This window comes from Amblyomma americanum, chromosome 9 (genome assembly GCF_052857255.1).
Source record: "Amblyomma americanum isolate KBUSLIRL-KWMA chromosome 9, ASM5285725v1, whole genome shotgun sequence".
Taxonomy (NCBI): domain Eukaryota; kingdom Metazoa; phylum Arthropoda; class Arachnida; order Ixodida; family Ixodidae; genus Amblyomma; species Amblyomma americanum.
Genome location: NC_135505.1, coordinates 135,278,356 through 135,296,469, shown reverse-complemented (window position 1 = coordinate 135,296,469; position 18,114 = coordinate 135,278,356). Strand labels below are relative to the sequence as shown.

At 49.4% G+C, this 18,114-nt stretch overlaps 1 protein-coding gene across 1 annotated transcript; it reads left to right on the top strand.

Moving 5' to 3' along the window:
* The first annotated feature begins 8,157 nt into the window (after positions 1-8,157).
* LOC144105568 (uncharacterized) lies at positions 8,158-15,033 on the top strand. Its single transcript, XM_077638690.1, has 3 exons — positions 8,158-8,243; positions 12,835-13,593; positions 14,359-15,033. Exons 2-3 carry the CDS (start codon positions 12,902-12,904, stop codon positions 14,816-14,818), a joined length of 1,152 nt encoding a protein of 383 aa, XP_077494816.1. The 5' UTR covers positions 8,158-8,243; positions 12,835-12,901; the 3' UTR covers positions 14,819-15,033.
* The last annotated feature ends 3,081 nt before the right edge of the window (positions 15,034-18,114 follow it).

Here is an 18,114-nt window from a genome sequence, read left to right as displayed (position 1 = left end):
ACGCCAGCTACAACCTGCCATGGTTGGAAGGTGGAAGCTTCACACATACTCCGATGCTACACAGTTTTCGTTGTCATAGCCCTCATAATGTTCTCGCATTGAAAAGAAAAATTATTTTGTGTTCGTACAGGTCATTAACTCAGCGGGGATCTGGTATATAAAAGACCAACGTCACATGTGAAGCACAGACTATCATCGTATAAAGTTTTTCTGGAAACTAGAGTTTAGCCAGTAATTTTGTATTTTCGGACGCGGTTCATAAGTACAAATTTTAAGCGAAAATGCAGTATCCCACGCAATACAAACTGTGATGCATACCGATTAGAACTGCAGCATAAAAAACACACACAAAGAAAAACAGAATTCATTGCCGGCGATGACTCTTTACTAAACCGTTCCTTCGAATGGGGGATGCGAACGGCGTGTAACCCGCGCTATCGGCGTGTTTTTGAACACCAGCGTCACTCGTTGCATTCCGCCGTTCCTGTAACTGGTCACTCGTGCCACTTGCAACGAAAGTGCGATGTCGTCATGGCTTCGCAAGTAGCAAGAGTTTATCGTAAATTTGACGACACCGCCCGCATGCACTCACAGACCTAGATCGCCTTTCGGGCTTGTCCGTAAGGTGAGCACATTAGGCTACATTTTAAAGCTAAAGCAGGTTTTGTGCTCAAGGCACCGTGTTTGTGTGTCTCTGTGCGTGAGTCGATCTATCGTTCCATAGCTGCTGCCCAGAATTCTGCCTGAAACCTGTTTACCCGCGGTCTGATGTCACTGGCTAACAGACGCACATTTGAGAAAAACCAGGCGCACTGTGCAAGCTGTTGTGACGACTGCTTGTAATAAGCGATCTTACAAAACACAACTCAGTCCTAACACGAAGATTAACTTTTAAAGCGATGTTTGTCTTCATTTCATTCTCGACAACATTGAATGAATTCTCAGGTTTAGCCTGTCAAAATAGTTATAGGATTTACCCTAACTGTTTCTTTGCGTCGTTTCTTTACGAAAACTTCTTCATACAGTCTACAGACTGTCCATAGAGGAGCTCTAGAGAACAGTCTGTAAGCAATACAAATCCTATGGACAGTCTAAAGACAATCTATAAATTTATGGCCACACACTTTTAGTAAAATTTTGTCTACAGACAGTCTATAGACTGTGAATAGACAAAAAAGAAATATCTATAGGATGGCAATACAGTCTATAAGAAGTCATAAAGATAGCTTATAGAGTCTGTATACTTCTTATAGACTGTACGCAATTGTTATAGGTTGTACGCAATTACATTCCTTTGCAACTGCTGGCTCGTTGGCTCAATTCTTAAGTGCACAATAACTGGGCTTAATTGGCTGCACATGATGCTTGCGACGCGCCGTGCACTTCACGGCACAAACACGGAAGAAAGCACACTAATTCAAAAGAAAGTTTTATTTCTTATTATAACGCTCAACTTCCTCATATCTCAGATAAGCTATACATAACCTTACTAACGCAGTCCACCGTGTATAAATTTGGTTTGGATTTAGGGGATTTAACTTCCTAAATTGACTCAGGCTATGAGGGACGCCGTAGTGAAGGGCTCCGGAAATTTCGACCACTTGGGGTTCTTTACCGTGCACTGACATCGCACAGTACACGCGCCTCAAGAATTTTGCCTCCATCGAAATTCGACCGCCGCGGCCGGGATCGCGAACCCGCGTCTTTCGGGTCAGCAGCCGAGCGCCATTACCACTGAGCCACCGCGACGGCCCGCTTGCGTTTGGTTCTTGCATATCCGCAATTCATATCGCATGGCCAAAATAATTATGTGGCAATGTCTTCTTGCGGTGATGACCACGCCTGTGTTCTTAACGTGCTTCTCATTCATTTTTTCCCTGCCCAGCAATGCAGATAGCGGTCGTGCCCATCATGAGCGTCGTGAAGGAAGAAGAAAGGCCTCAGTAGATTTCTGACGCCACGGCGCTCGCAACAAGACTTCACGCACCGAACGCAGACCAGTCGCCATTCAAGACCTTCATAATCAAGACCTGAAAATATTTTTTTTTAGGAAAGGAAATGCCGCAGAATCTGTCCCACATATCGATCGACACCTGGACCACGCCGTAAGGAAAGGAATAAGGAGGGAGTGAAAGAAAGGAAGAAAGAGGTACCGTATTTGAGGGCTCCGGAATAATTTCGACCATCCTGGGGATCTTTAACGTGCACTGACATCGCACAGCACACGGGCGCCTTAGCGTTTTGCCTCCATAAAAACGCAGCCGCCGCTGTCGGGTTCGAACCCGGGAACTCCGGATCAGTAGCCGAGCGCCTAACCATTGAGCTACCGCGGCGGGCATGTAAAATATCATGCGACTAGTTTGTTGAAGCTCACTGAGGAACGCAAAACAGTGCCCTGAAGAGTTGCCGTTAGCGTGACGCTTACTTTTAAGCTTGATTTATTCAGTAACATTGCAACAAAAAAAAACGTGAAACAGTGCTGTTACGTCACCTGAGGGCACTTATAAAAATAGTCTCTAGACAGTCTATAGACTTCTTATAGACTGTATTGCCTTCCTACAGATATTTCTTTTTGTCTATTCATAGTCTATAGACTCTCTATAGACAAAAGTCTACTAAAAGTGTATGGCGATAAATGTATAGATTGTCTATAGGTGGATGTCCACCGCTGGTCTGTCTTCCGTCAGAGGAAGGGTCCGAGTGTGCTCGCGCCGCAGTGCAGTGATGTGTCTGGCCAAACGTCATACCCCTCCGTCAGTAGGACGTTTGGGATCGTAGACATGCGGAATCGGTGGCACTGTGTGAGATGGGCTGGGCCCCAGCGTTTGCGGGACGCGTTTGTGTGAATGGTGACATGAAGTGCGCAGTGGCCGTTACCCAAGGTATCGTTAAGATTCAGCCAAGTTGCGTGTGCAGTCTATGTGGTGAGGGTGAGGTCGGGGCATGTGTCGTGTGCTATGGACGTACCGACACGAGTGGGGAAGGTGGGGTCCGTAAGGAGCGTGAGTGGGGATCTGTATGAGCGCTACCTGTGCCACACACAGGACACACAAGCTCCCGAGTTCCAGTGCGCAGGACAACCCAGCACGGACATGGACGCTCCTTTCGCGTTCTATAACTTGAAAACAACCATGGCGAAAAGAAGAAGGGGTACGGCTCCCGGTCTCGATCGCATTACAGTTACGCTGCTTGTGAACCTGCCCGCCCTGGCGTATCTTCAACTCATCGAATACATCAATCGGATTTGAGACGGGTTCCCCCTCCATAGTGAATGGATAACCTCCCTCGTGATTTTCATTCCCAAGTCCTGAAAGACAGTACACTTTGTCAACTTGAGTCCCATCGCGCTAACCTCATGCGTTGGGAAACTCATGGAGACGATGGTTCGAGACCGGTTGTCTTTCTATATCGAATCCAAGGATCTGTTTGCAGACACCACGTACGGGTTCCGCCCTCACATGTACGCCCAAGACTTATACCTTTACAACTCCGCAAGGACATCATCGCTCCTCTGACGTCCACATGGAGAGACCACGCTATTCTGGCATTAGACCTTAAGGGCGCTTTTGATAACGTCAAACATGGCAGCATACTGTCCAACCTAAGCCGCACAAATTGCAGTGCAAAGGCGTTCAGCTACGTCCACGACTTTCTTTCCCAACGACAGGCCCTGCTCCGGATCGATGATCAGAAGAACGGAGCTTACCACATGAGAACCAGGGGCACTCCTCAGGGCGCTATGCTCTCGCCTTTCCTGTTCAACATCAGAATGATGGAGCTACCTTCCCTCCCGCAGCGGGTGGGAAGAGTGCACCAGGCAATATATGCCGAGGACGTAACACTACGGGCTAACCAATTAAGGCAGCGCCGGTGAAATGGAGGAGAGCCTCCAGCACGCCGCCACCATAGTCGAGATTTGCGTCAACTCATGCGGGCTCGCTCTTGTCCAATTCAAGTCCGAGCTACTGCACATTCGTGTCTGCAAGACCGACTTAACCTCGATGTGCGTTGCCCTTCCCGAGGGTCCTGTCCGCGAGGTTGGCGACATCAGTCTTAGGCTTACACATTCATCGCTGGCTAAAAGCGGCATCACCATTGCCAAAATCAAGCGCGTGGGGGAAATGGCAGGTCGTATGCTACGACGCGTACGTAACGGGCCCGGTGGCTTGCGCGGACGTGATGCGCTCGGTCTCGCTCAAACTTATGGCACTAGTCGTATCCTCTATATCGGCGCCGTACCTCCGCCTTAACGCAGCTAACCTAAAGCAGTTAGACGTCCGTATTCGCAAAGTCTTGACACGAGCTCTGGTCCTCCCGATTACCACCTCCACGGTACGCCTCACGGCCTTGGGGTGCTCAACACCTACTCGGAGTTCCGAGAGGCTCATCTCGTTAGTCAATACACGCGACTGCAGCAGACGGGGCCAGGACGCCGTATATTCAGTTGCCTCAAAATAACCATACCTTGTGTCCAGGAGGAACGACTCCGTATCCCGAAGCTGTGACGCCACAGGCTATGGGTCGAACTCCTGCCACACATCATGACTCCACGTACACGCGAAGGCCAAAGAACAGCGCGTGCTCGGGCGCTGGATGCACAACGTGGTTCCATACCCGGCGTGTTCTGCGTTGACGCTGCAGGTCCGACTCCATCGGGCCACAACACGACCGCCATAGTCCGCCAGAACTTGCAAACCAATGGGCTCTCCTTCCGCTCCGAGAATGCCCTCCGGGCTGAAGAACTCTCTATCGCCCTCCCGGTCGCAGACCCCCCAATGCCAAGTTGTCATCTCAGACTCGCGTTTCGCTTGCGAGAGTTATGTCAAGGACGAGGTATGTCGTGCAGCCTATGGCATACTCTACAACGCCGCTAAAGACTCCGAACCCACGCCTAGAGGCATAGTGTGGGCGCCGGCTCACCAGGGACTATGTGGTAACGAATCTGCGAATGCGGCTGCCCGAACACTTATCCTCCGGGCACCTACTTCCGCGTTCACCCCAACCAATGAGCCTAGACGACCTGTTCTGCGGTTTCGAGAAATCGTCGACTATTACAAAGACAGGCATCGCCAGTTCCCTCCACCGGCAAAGGGGCTGTCGAAGGCAGACGAACGCATTCTGCGACTGCTACAGACGAACACCTACGGTGTCCCGCCATGGCTGCTCGCTATGACCCGAAAGTGAGTCCTTTGTGCCCACACTGTGACGAGCTATGTTCTCTATCTCCCATAGTGTCGGCCTGTCAACACAGTCCCCACTTCCCTCCCCACCCCACACCCACGAAAGAGGCTTGGGAGACCTTCCTCCCAGCGCCACCTAGTCTGGAATTTCCTCTAAGTGGTGTTGTTCCTTCCTCGAGTCCTTCCTCCTCGACACAAGCTACCCTCGCACGCCGAGATTGCGAGGCGGCGGGATCTTGCGGTATCCCGGACTAGGGACGCGGACCCAGATGTCGGCACTCACCAACTGCGCCGGCTCATCCTCTCTATTCAGGCGAAAGTCTTTAATGGCTCATCGTTGTCCGTCCGTCCGCTAAATCTGTCACACTATGACATCATCAATGGCATAATTGCTATAACCCGTGCACTCTTAGCAATTACTAAGCAATGGGTGATTAGTAATTAGTCATAAATTTGTAATATGTTAATAAATAAATAATAACGAAATAAATATAAAAAGTTAAAATATAAATAACTTGTATAGAAGCAAATCAAGGAATAAATGTGGACGGCCACAATCTTTGTTAGCACACCGCAGCTCAGTAGTCAAGCGTTCGTGAGCGCCAAACTGAACTTCGTCAGCTTCGTCTTCCGTCCGCTTTCTCTCCTTCGGCGGTCTCCCCCCCCCCCCCCCCCCCCCCTATCCTCTCTTCCTGTCCCCTCACCTCTTTAATTTCATTCCTCCATTCTGCCCGCTATCCTTTTATGTCCGCTGCCACAGCTCAGGTGCTTCAGCATCGATGGCAGACGCCGGGGCTAGCAAAAATCTTTTCCTTCCTTTTTATTATTATTTTAATAAAAACCGCTTACTTCGGCGCCACTGGCCGCTGGGGCATCAAACCCCAATCGTCTGTCTTACAAACGAAATAAAAATATAACAGCAGAATATAACATAAAAAATGAAAAGAATATAAAATAAAAATTACAAAATAAAAAAGTTTAAGAAATGAAAATTAAAAATAAATAATAAAAGAAGCAGCCAAAGTGGGCGCAGACAGGCTTTCGCCTCGCGCACTTAGATCGTCCGTGTCCTTGAATTTTAAGGCGAAAGCCTTTAACGGCTCATCGTCGTCCGCTCGTTCATCCGTCCGTCCGTCCGCGAAATCTGCCACACTACAGCTGTCAATCAAACGCGGTTCGGGTGTCCACCGAGATATGTGAGACAGGGGCCATTTCCTTTCCTTAAATTGTCCAACGGCCGTGGCGTCGCGCCAAACGGGCGATGGCGTTCCCCAAAACCAATTAGTATTATTATTATTATTATGTTCCGTGGACCCCTTGGCAACGCTGCAACACAACAATATATGAGACAGATACTTCGCCATTTCCTTTTCCCCAAAACCAATTATTATTATTCAGCATGCCGCCTAAACGCTCTTTGTAGTCTTTAATCAACATCACCACACATCAGCGACGCAAGCAGCAACACCGTGCTAATGGCTTCCGCCTCACCGCACTTTAGATCAATGAAGTGCCGCACTGAATTTTTTCCTTAATAAAGAGTTTCTCTCTCTTTACTAGACCGAGACAAAAGGGCCATTTTTTTACCTACACTGCAGCTTCAATAGTGTAGCCAGTGTAGCGTGGTTTCATTTTTTTTTTGCCAGTGTGGAAAAAGTGTAGCTCCACCCACCTACACGAACGCATTTCTTTTACCCGCAGTGTAGCAGGAGGACTACACTTCCTACACCGCTTTTCTTTTTGGAGGTGTAGGCTAGCAGACTGAAAAAGAAGGCGCGCGTTTGAGACGCACAACGCCATTTCCTGACTAAATGCCGCGAACGGTTGTAGCGCAGCCTCGCAAGTCTGTGAAGATCGTACGCCTGGACCACAGAAGCATTTTGGCGGTGCACCCGCGCGACGAAGACGGCGCAGCGTTTATGACTACACGTCAGCCGAGAAGGCAACGAGCGGCTACAACTTCTCACCTTGCTCACCTTCTCCCTGCAACACTTGTAACCGCTTTTGCAATTTAGAACAAAACACCTGCGTCCCATCTTAGTCTAGCAAATTCCGAAGGAGGCCGCACTGCGCGTAGCAGCGCTGTTAGTATTACGGCCCTCGAACAGACACAGACAAGAACTGTTGCTGGTTGACTTTAAGGGCGCAGAAATACAACGTCACGGCGTGCCCGCTGAAACAAACATCCGTGTCGTCTGCTTGTGGTCTGCTTTGAGCGCGCGCCGCCGGGGAGCGGGCCGGAGCCGCCTGCCCAGTGACTCTAGCCTGCCCGGGCGCTTCATTTTTTTTTTTGCTACTGTTTCTACGAGGCGCCGCATGGCGCCGCCACTGCATACGGCCCCGTCGGCGCATACAGTTGCGCTCGTTCGCGCTGACGGGAGTTTCACCTCCTAAACAGTCTTCCTCAGTGGTCACGACAGAAGCATGGATGCTTTGTATTTCGCACGAGGAACTTGTCGTCGACCCTTCTTCAGACGACGAACTTACTGTTCAAAGAAACTTAGTGACAGCTGCAGAGCAGACGATACAAGTTTGAGTGCTGCGCTTAACTTGACGGGAAACAAAAATGTCCTTTGCATTTCTCTACCCTAATGAAGGCAACGCAAAAATGTTTTGAAGTACATATTTCTTCATTGCATCTTATAAAATATTATGACGACTACAAAATTCAGAGGTTGTCGTCTGCTCCCGAAGACGACGGCGCTCCGTATCACGCTATTGGCTGACGCTCGTGCGATCGAGTGTAGCGCCTCACCTCATAGCTTTAGCTCCTCCACTGGCCTAGACGAGCTTGCACGAAGTGTGGCTTTGTCTAGGCTAAAAAAAATAGCCCTAAAAACTGCGGGAAGAGACGGCGGGAATACGATTTCTCATCAAGGTTTTTTTCGCTTTTTTTTTTCTAAGACCAGGAGAAAAGCCGACGATAGCGACACTCAGCGTCGGCGCTGCCGCGCTGGAACTAAATGAGAAGAAGGCGCAGCGTTTTCTCAGGTACCATTGCCCGGAAGCGTTCGTGTCGCCGTGTTCCCTACAAGCCTGTGCTACAAAGGACCGCTAAAATAGGTATGTCTGACGCGAAAACGCAGAATGAGATGCATGTGCCGTGGTTTGTCCAGTGTCTATCTTCAATGCCTTTTTTTTTTTTCGCGGCGCATCTTGGTAGCGAGGACCATGTAGCCGTGGTCCTTGCCTTCGAAGGCGAAGTTTTACGAGGAACGCGTGTTTAAAGCGGTGGTCACAGTAATGTTTTGAGTGACAAACTAGTTGCGGCATGACATGAGCAGCTTTTAATCCAGTTCTCATCCAGGAAACCTAATAGCTTAGTAAAAAATTAGCTGCGGTTCAAGTATTGCTAAAGCTGGTTAGAGAGCGAAAGCTGTGGTGTATCGGGCAAGTAGACGCGGCTTGGCGGCTGTAATGTTGAATGCGTTCCGCGCAGTGAATAGGCTGTGCGTCCACCCTGACAGATGGCAGTTAAATTAATGTTTGATCGAAAGAGGTTGGCCACCCAATGAACGCTGGCCCATTGCTGCAGTGCCGCGCATCTGCCACTTAGTTGTCAGCGGTAATGCATCCACACCACATCTCTCAACACCGCCACGTACCCTTAAGCGCGATTCAGGCGTCCGCTGCACCAGAGAGCCAATTATGCGCCCTTCTTTTTCTAAAATCATCGGCGTCTACAAAACTGTCAACGGCAATGAACACAGTGAACGCCGACCATCTATAGCTTCAGTGCCGCGTTTCTGTTACAACGTTGTGAATGCCAACGCGTGCAGCGCACATCTGTCTCTACCGCCACGTGGCTTAAAGCGCCACTGAGGTGTTCACTGTCCCAGGGGGCCAGTTGTGCGCCTTGCCTTTGCTTTCGAAGAAAATTGGATTGGTTTTGGAAAATGGTTTTGAGTAAACGAAATGGCATTGAACCGTGCCGTACGGAAGGGATGATTGTGATTGGGCTCCGTAAACTATGGGCCCTTTACAGAAGCATGGCTCAAATAGAGAAAAAGCGCAGGGCTCTCCTTACAACAACGGACGTCCTCGGTAGAGGAGCAACTCATCCGGACCTTCTTTCCGCAAGCTGCAGACCAACCTCCTGATAAAGTGTCTACGCTAGATCCCGAACTTGACAAGCTGTTCAGACCCGACGTGGTGGCTCAGTGGCCAGGGCGCTCGGCTACTGATCCGGAGTTCGCGGGTTCGAACCCCATCGCGGCGGCAGCGTCTCGATGGAGGCCAAACGCATAGGCGCACGTGTGCTGTGCGATGTCAGTGCATGTTAAAGATGCCCAGGTGGTCGAAATTATTCCGGAGACCTCCACTACCGCACCTTTTTCTTCTTTCACTCCCTCCTTTAATTATTTTCTTACAGCGCGGTTCAGGGGTCCGCCGATATACTGTCCCATTTCCTTTCCCCCCAAACCAATTTATTATTATTTATTTTCATTCACCACTGAACGAATGAATAGGTCGCCGAGAATTCTTTCTGCCTATGCACTGCGCACTTTCAAAACTAATCGAACAAGGGGTTCGCTGTGGAGTGAGATATACGTTGCTGTTGCTGCTGCTGCTGTTGTTGTGTTGCTTCTGCTGATGTTGCTGCTGCTGTTGTTGTTGAAGGAAGAATTGAAAGGAAATAGCACGGGCCTGCCCATTCGCTCGAGGTTAGCCGCAATCGCTACTATTATGCGTGCAGGGGAGAGTTGACAGAGACGCGAGACGAAAGATAGAAGAGGCGCGTCGCAAAACCGCGTCCCGAAGATACGAGCGCGAAGCAACGATTACTAGGCGTGTCAGTGTGGCTCGACCTGCACGCTTGCGGAAGGTGTAGCCCCACCCCCGTACCTTCCGCCACAATGAGAACCACTTGTGAGGTGCAGTTACAGACGCTGTTTTGCAGTGCTTACACTATACGTCTGTTCCTGAGCTGATCATAAGGCATCAGGGTATGCGTTCTGCCGAAACCACGCGCAGTCTATGCGTGACGAAGTACCCGAAGAACGCTCTGTCAGGCGAGCGTCTTTCCGAGTTGAGGATCTGACCGCGCTTTCCCCACAGACCAAGCCGTGCAGCGGCGGTTCCGTACTGGCAATGGATAATATTGCTAGACAACAGCGCAGCGCCTTGTCCGCTGTGCTAAACATTACGAGCACGCCACCTGTTTCGAGTTCTCTGGCCGGTGATGGAGCGAACGCCGTTCGGACACAGTTCTGGATGGCAAGTTGACGTGTCCAACATTCATGGAGAAATATTTTGGAAACTGAAAAACTGTAAGGTATTGGTATAGATATATCGAAGGCAATGCTTCATTCTTCCGATATGTAGCGAAATCTTTCTTTTAAAAGTGTTTTCATTGTTTTCATCGCTCGCATCGAGCAGTTAAGACTGCAATGGAAAACCTTTGGCGAACGCTTCTTATGAGGATAGAAAAAATGTTAATAGCGAAAAAATGCAAGCCTGCGGACGGCACATTTGCTGACATATTGTTGTAGTGAAACCTTACAATAAACGAAAAAATTGCGCTCATAAGCTTTGTCCTATTCGAAAGTGCTGTTTTAGGCTAGGATGTTATCGCCCACATGCATTCATTCGGAGTTTCTCGTGTACAGCTTAGTCCGAAGGTCAGCGTATTACGTGGGTAAAGTGCCCACCACCAGGGGCCAGTTATGGCACTTTTCGATTCTTCATTTAAACTCTTATTTATGCTTATTTAATGGCTGATGAGATATAGTACTCTTTTTCTTGTCTCTTTTGCAAAAAAAAAATGCGACATGGTATCTTTGTCTGTTGCCCCACTCTGGTGCTGTGTACACTGCAAGGGTATGGAGGATTTCTCAAGCCACAAATGTACAGCTTTTCCCTCCGCCTCCGTCCACTTCTTTATGGAAAATAAAACATGTATGCATGCATGCACGCACGTACGTACGTATGTATGTATGTATGTATGTATGTATGTATGTATGTATGTATGCACTTATGCATGCATGCATGTATGTATGTATGTATGTATGTATGTATGTATGTATGTATGTATGTATGTATGTATGTATGCACGTATGTATGTATGTATGTATGTATGTATGTATGTATGTATGTATGTATGTATGTATGCATGCACGTATGTATGTATGTATGTATGTATGCACGTATGCATGCATGTATGTATGTATGTATGTATGCATGTATGCATGCATGCACGTATGCATGCATGCACGTATGTATGTATGTATGTATGTATGTATGTATGTATGTATGTATGTATGTATGTATGTATGTATGTATGTATGTATGTATGTATGTATGTATGTATGTATGCACGTATGTATGCACGTATGCACGTATGTATGCACGTATGTATGCACGTATGTATGTATGTATGTACATACGTACGTACGTACGTATGTTTGTATGTGTGTGTATGTATGTATGTATGTATGTATGTATGTATGTATGTATGTATGTATGTATGTATGTGTGTATGTATGTATGTATGTATGTATGTAAATTCTAGACGCTAAACACAAGTATAGTGCGTTAGGTTACAGCCATATAGCGACCGTTCTTCTTTTAATGCATTTAGAATAGAAGCCCCAAAATTCGTCATGACATCCGCCGCGTAATTCCTTGGACAGGAGGCGACGACATGAGACCGAAAGTGACTTCAACCAAACCGGAAGTGACGTCCCAATTCCGGAAGCAAACATGCTTGTTTGGACGTACGTTCATTGCGTTCCGGTCGTCTCCTCTAGAGACCTTCAGAAAACATCTAACTGCTAGCTAGAGGACCCGGAGAGATTTCTGCTTGTGTGCACACGGACGTGCAGCGGTCCGCAAACACAAGCACGATAGAGTGGCACAAACCGCGATGTAAAGATGCAGCTTCAGGTACCATCGCATCTGACAACGCGTAAGCCAATGGACAGATTTAGCTGTGCGTACGCAAGTGCTTGCGTACGCAATGCGCTACGGCGCTGCGTGCGTTACGCTGTCCGCTCCGAAGTATAGTTATAGCTGGCCGAGCCGTAGCGTCCCTCAGGCGCAAGCGAAAACAATAGCGCCATCTGGTGACAAGACGTCAAAGCACATCAACGCTTGGTTGAAGAAAATTTCATCCGTGATTACTGATAACTAGGTTGAGTGCATTGGGAGCCTTTTTTTTGTTCCAAAAAGAAAAACTATGCAAACCGAAGAAAATGTAAGAACTGACTAAAAGACTACTGCTTCGCCAGGTGTCGTTGGTACGAGGAAAAATCACCGCATTTAGTTAGGCCTAGGAGCTTGAAAATCGCCAGATTATCTGAAAAACAGGGGCTAGTTATCGCTTATAGCGCTACGTGTGGGCGAGAGTAGGCGAAATAAAAGCGAACCGCTACCATTTGAGCGAGCTATTGCGTCGGAGAATCCAGCGGCGACATGTATTTATTCCGAAGCGGGCGAGCAGGGCGCCGCCATCTTCTCGACGTTAACGTCCGCAAGCCACGCGAGCGCCGCAACGCAAAAGTCCGCTGGCTAGCGTACGCACACAAGACACAGGGCTTGCGCTTGCGTTCGTCGCATGCGCACTACCGTACCCGCAAACTCCTTCCGTACGCTAAGCCGTTTCGTACGCGCAGCTAAAACGGTCTAATTTGGTGTCTCTGTCGACTCTTTGCAGCCACGAGGAATACCTCGAGTGGCTCTGCACTACCGGAAAAACATTCGACGCAACTTACGAAGACAGAATGTGTACTCTAACTCACTGGAGCGACGTCATGGTCATGACAGCCGCTCGGGAAGTACTCATGGGCCTCAAGTACCCGGACGATGAAGCCCGTCGCTCCCTTTACGCCACCTGGCTCAGGGTGGTCGGCTCCAACGAGTGGCACGACTCCTTCGACCGTCTCATGCTGGAGTGTGTTGCCGCCACTCCGTCACCGACGACCCCGGAGAAGCCTCTGTTCAGCAACATGTACACGGTGCGGCACCCCAATGACGGACCGATCCCGGACATCTGGGCCCCCGTGCTGAACATCGACCGTGTGCATGATCTCTTCGCTCGTGAGCGAGAGCCTGTGGAACCCCTGCCCACCTCTCCCGGGCTCGGCGACTACCTGGCGGAACTGATACGGGCGAGCGTCACCAGCCGGGCGGCCCTCGACGAAGCCGGCCTTATTATCGGCTTCTGCAGCCTGGCAATGGCCGTGGTCGTCACTAGGCCTCTGATGGAGGTGCGGGACTTTTTTTCTCGCCGATTCAAGAACGCGCTGCTTGCGGTGGTGCCGACGTCGTTCAACGGGGACATGATTATTCCGACGGACCAATTCCTGTGCGAAATCTCCAAGTGTCGCGCGAACCGAAGCCTGATCCGGCCTTTCCTCGTGTATCTGGTCCTGGGACAATACGCCTACCATACCAACGTGGAAGACTGCCCCAGGTAAAATAAGCAGACCCTGTCATTTTCCAAGATGCATGCTGAACATAACTATGCAGTCTGTATGCCAACAGTAGGAGACTCCGAGATGTAAAAATGAACGACGAAACGTGTTACTCTGAAAGCGGACGCCGCATGCGGGATTATAGAGTGGCAGTTCCCGTAAAAGGAAGGTTAGCACAAGACAAGCATTTTTGCGGGCACTTTTACAATTCACAAAGTATAAATCAGTTTCTAAGCGGTGCAGAACATAGACTGTACCTTGGCGGTCCAGTGTTGTCTCCAAGACATGGCCATATACTGCCAGCTGTCATTTTGTAGCGATAGCTACATTACGGTAGCATTTCGAGCCTTCAGCGTGGCTGGTAACGTGGGTCCGAGCAGCTGCTGGCGGCGTGGCGCCGTGGCTGATCACGTGGTTTGTCTCGTGACCAAGTTCCACTCGACCAGCTGTAGCAATCGCGTCACTCCAGGTTTTACCAGAGCTAAACCACCGCCATTTTTTTTTTACCGAAGCGGCCAGCAGCTCTCGGAAAAACGCCGTTTGCATGCCTAGGGCCAAGTCTAGCAAGTCTACCCACCACTAGACTGAGCAATAGCTTTCCGCTGCTGCCTGGATATCAGGATGCTCAATTTGCTCGCTCTCAGTCTCTTGCTTAGCTCATTTCGCATTCATTCATGCAGTCGTGCCTTATCCGCCCTTCCTTTATTTCCTTCTTGGTTGCTTCTTTACTGCATCTCTCTCATGACTGAAATTGCCCTTTTCAGCGGTGACATCGACTTTCTGAAAGAAGGGTTCCTGAACCGCTCTAAATACTCCTACCTGGGAGTAATCGAGCTCCTGCACGCCCTCCAAGAGAAGTCGGGGATCGGGGCCAAAGAGCTAAACTTGCTCATCCAATCCCGCCACAGGACGCTGCCCGCACTACAATCCAGTATCGCCGTCGCCCACTTCCTGGAAATTGCCGAAGGACCGATGACGACGCCGTGGTGCCGGGGCCTCGGCACCGATATCTACCCGCCCCTGGACGTGCTGTTCCACCTGGACTACGCCGCCAAGCTGACTGCACTGCTGGCTCCTGACCGCAACCACGAACTTTGGCAGAGGCGTGAATTCGCGTGGCTCTCTCCGTCAAAGGTCAAGGAGGCCCTACGCTGGGCGGAGCACTTCAGGCGCTTCGTACGAAGAAGGATTAACGCAGAAAACGCGAGGCTTGGAGATAGTTAGGCTGGTGGAGGAGTGACAGAGGGAGGAGGCTGTTGTTCTACTACATGCGACCTGCTTTGCCATGAGTCGCTCCGGATAAGACAGCGGCCCTTGTAGCTCCTCGTTGCAGAGTGTTTTCAGTGCCAGATAGAATCCTACAATATCGAGATGTAGCCAGTTTCCAACATCACAGCCTTTCCTTGCCCCTTCGAAAATAAACATTTGTGCGTCAGTCAGCATCTCTTTTTAGCGATCTTGAAATTGCCGCGGCTCATTTTCTACGCTGTTGTGCACATTATGAATTTAGAGTTTTTTTCTCGCAGAGCGCGACAGCTAGCAAGGGGTTTCTCATCAATAAACACGAATGTATGTGGTAAGGGTACTGTGTCGGCAGGTGATGATGATGAAATAATTTTAAATGCAGCCGTCAAGGAATCGGAGGGCGATGAAGACTGTCTTGGCCGCCGTCATCTTCCTCCCCTTTCAGCTGGCTGGGATCCATTGAGATTCAGCGGTGTACAGGACCAGACGGATGACTTTTTTTTTTGGTTTTTCTGGCTGACCATTAAGCCTCCCAGGATTCTATATATTCCTTTCTGGTTCGTTGTGCAAAGGGCACGTCCACAGCATGTGGATCATGCCTGCAATGTCATTACACTGTTCACACCTCGTGTCTTGGATCGCCGGATGCCATCTGCTTAGTGCTAGTGGGTTGGGGAAAATTCGCGCCTGTAACTTTCTCCATATGACCTCTTCCTTTTTGCTGAGGCCCTTGCATGCTCTATTTAGTGTCTTCCTAATCTGTAATGACTAAGAATATCTTGGTACGTATTCAGCTCCTCGTCCGTCTGAAGAGGTACTCTGCTCGACGAGACCGCATTGGGATCCCGGTGTGTGTGTCCTCAGGCCAATGCGTGCGCTGTCTCATTTCCTCGGCGCCGGAGTACAGACTAGGCTAATTAGCTCTGCAAGTGTCGGGCCGGCAGTCAGAATTTTGACTGCCTGTTATAATCACCCTGACATTCTGTTGAGTTAGGGCCAGCGCAATCGCTTCCTCCTCAGCTGCTGTTGCGTCCCTCTGTCGGATGCTGCAGCACGAGACTCGGTCTCCGCCCTCACTGGTTGCTAGGGCTACGAAACCCGTTCTGCCTTGATATTCAGAGAACATTTTTCCAGCACTCGTTTATGCGTGAAGGTCGAAGTAAGTGGCAATGTCTCCGCAAAACGTTCAGGCCCCTGCGCAAATATTTGTAACACATGCTTTGTGGAAAATTTTGTCTAATGATGAAATTCTCCACCGGCGCATGATAATTAAGAGCCTTCAGCTAAATTGCAGCAGCTGCATGTCATGGCTAGAGTCTCTGTTCTCGTTATGTAAGTCGGACCTCATGATATTAATAATAATAATTGGTTTTTTGGGGAAAGGAAATGGCGCAGTATCTGTCTCATATATCGTTGGACACCTGAACCGCGCCGTAAGGGAAGGGATAAAGGAGGGAGTGAAAGAAGAAAGGAAGAAGAGGCGCCGTAGTGGAGGGCTCCGGAATAATTTCGACCACCTGGGGATCTTTAACGTGCACTGACATCGCACAGCACACGGGCGCCTTAGCGTTTGATATTAATCGCATTCCTTGAGATCGGAACACAACTTCCCACCGAATTCTCGCATCGCAATTAGGAAAATGAAGGCGATAGGTCTCTCCTCCACGTCGCTGCAATAGATTTGGAATAATCAGATCAAACATAAAAAGGTTTTTTGCCGATGTATGTTTGTATTTTATTTTTTGTTACAGTGCTAGTGCAGTCTTCTTGCTCATGGAAGCGAAAGCACGGCGGCGTCATTGCTTCTTCCTCTTGTATGACACCTCGTAACCGACGCGATATCATGACGCAATGCATCTAACAAAGTTTCAAAACACTCTATACTTGCCCTGTGTATGTAAACTTCACTTTTAATGCGAGAACATTACTAGCCCCGCCGCGGTGGCTCAGTGGTTAGGGCGCTCGACTACTGATCCGGAGTTCCCGGGTTCGAACCCGACCGCGGCGGCTGCGTTTTTATGGAGGAAAAACGCTAAGGCGTTCGTGTGTTGTGCGATATCAGTGCACGTTAAAGATCCCCAGGTGGTCGAAATTATTCCGGAGCCCTCCACTACGGCACCTCCTCCTTCCTTTCTTCTTTCACTCCCTCCTTCCTTCCTTCCCTTACAGCGCGGTTCAGGTGTCCAACGATATATGAGACAGATACTGCGCCATTTCCTTTCCCAAGAAAACCAATTATTATTATTACTAGTTCCATTACGAGAAAAACCGGCGGCATGTGTTAGTGTGTTAGACTGTGTCCTTGCAGATTATACAAAAAGCCGACGTAGTGGCTGAGTGGTTATGGCGCTCGGCTGCTGACCCAAAACATGCGGGTTCGATCCCGGCCGTGGCGGTCGAATTTCGATGTAGACGAAATGCTAGTGGCCCCGTGTACTGCGCGATGCCAGTGCACGTTAAAAAACCTCAGGCGGTCTAAATTTCGGGCGCCCTTCACTACGCCGTCCCTCAGTGCCTGAGTCGTTTCGGGACGTTAAACCTCTTTAAGTCAAATCATGCAATCTTTTTAGGCGAGGTTGACGTGTCCACCGAGATTTGCGAGTTACTTCTCGATTTCCTTTCCTTAAGAATTAATTTTTCTTGCCAAAATTGGGACGCCGCTTTCATTGTACATCGTTGCAGCTGGTGTAATAGGATTCCTCCTCCTATATAGCATGCGTCTCCTAGTGAGGTTGGAAGCTAGCTCGGTGCAGGCGTCAATGAGTGTTTAACTAACTCGCAATCACTCACACCTTTATGGATTAAGCAAAATTGGTTTTTGAGGAAAGGAAATGACCCAGCTACTGTCTCTCATATCTCGGTGGACAACGGCACCGCGCCGTAAGGGAACTGAGGAAGGTAGGAGTGAAAGAAGAAACAGAAAGAATATCTGCTAAGGGTCCTTTGGGACGCAAGATATTAAACTTATTTTTGGAATGCGGCGGGGTGCCTGAAGCACTCCGGCACGGATTGGCCAGGTATTGCACTGCGTCCGGGATCGGCCCGGGTTATAATAGCGCGCGCGCGTTTTTTGTTTCTAGCTTTGTACTCCTATCCTTACAACGCTCCTACTTTCAGCACGAGGTAGCGATTGTGGCTTAGCTTGAGCCAGTGGGCAGGCCCGTGCTCTTTCTTTTTCCTTGTCAACAACAGCTGCAGCAGAAATCGGTGCCTTAGTGGTGGGCAAAACGCTAAGGCGCCCGTGTGCTGTGCGATGTCAGTGCACGTTAAAGATC

Bases quoted from the DNA above. Each gene is read 5' to 3' on its own strand.
- LOC144105568 (XM_077638690.1), top strand. From the start codon at position 12,902: ATGTGTACTCTAACTCACTGGAGCGACGTCATGGTCATGACAGCCGCT. The intron at 13,594-14,358 runs GTAAAATAAGCA...TGCCCTTTTCAG, and splicing joins AACGTGGAAGACTGCCCCAG to CGGTGACATCGACTTTCTGA.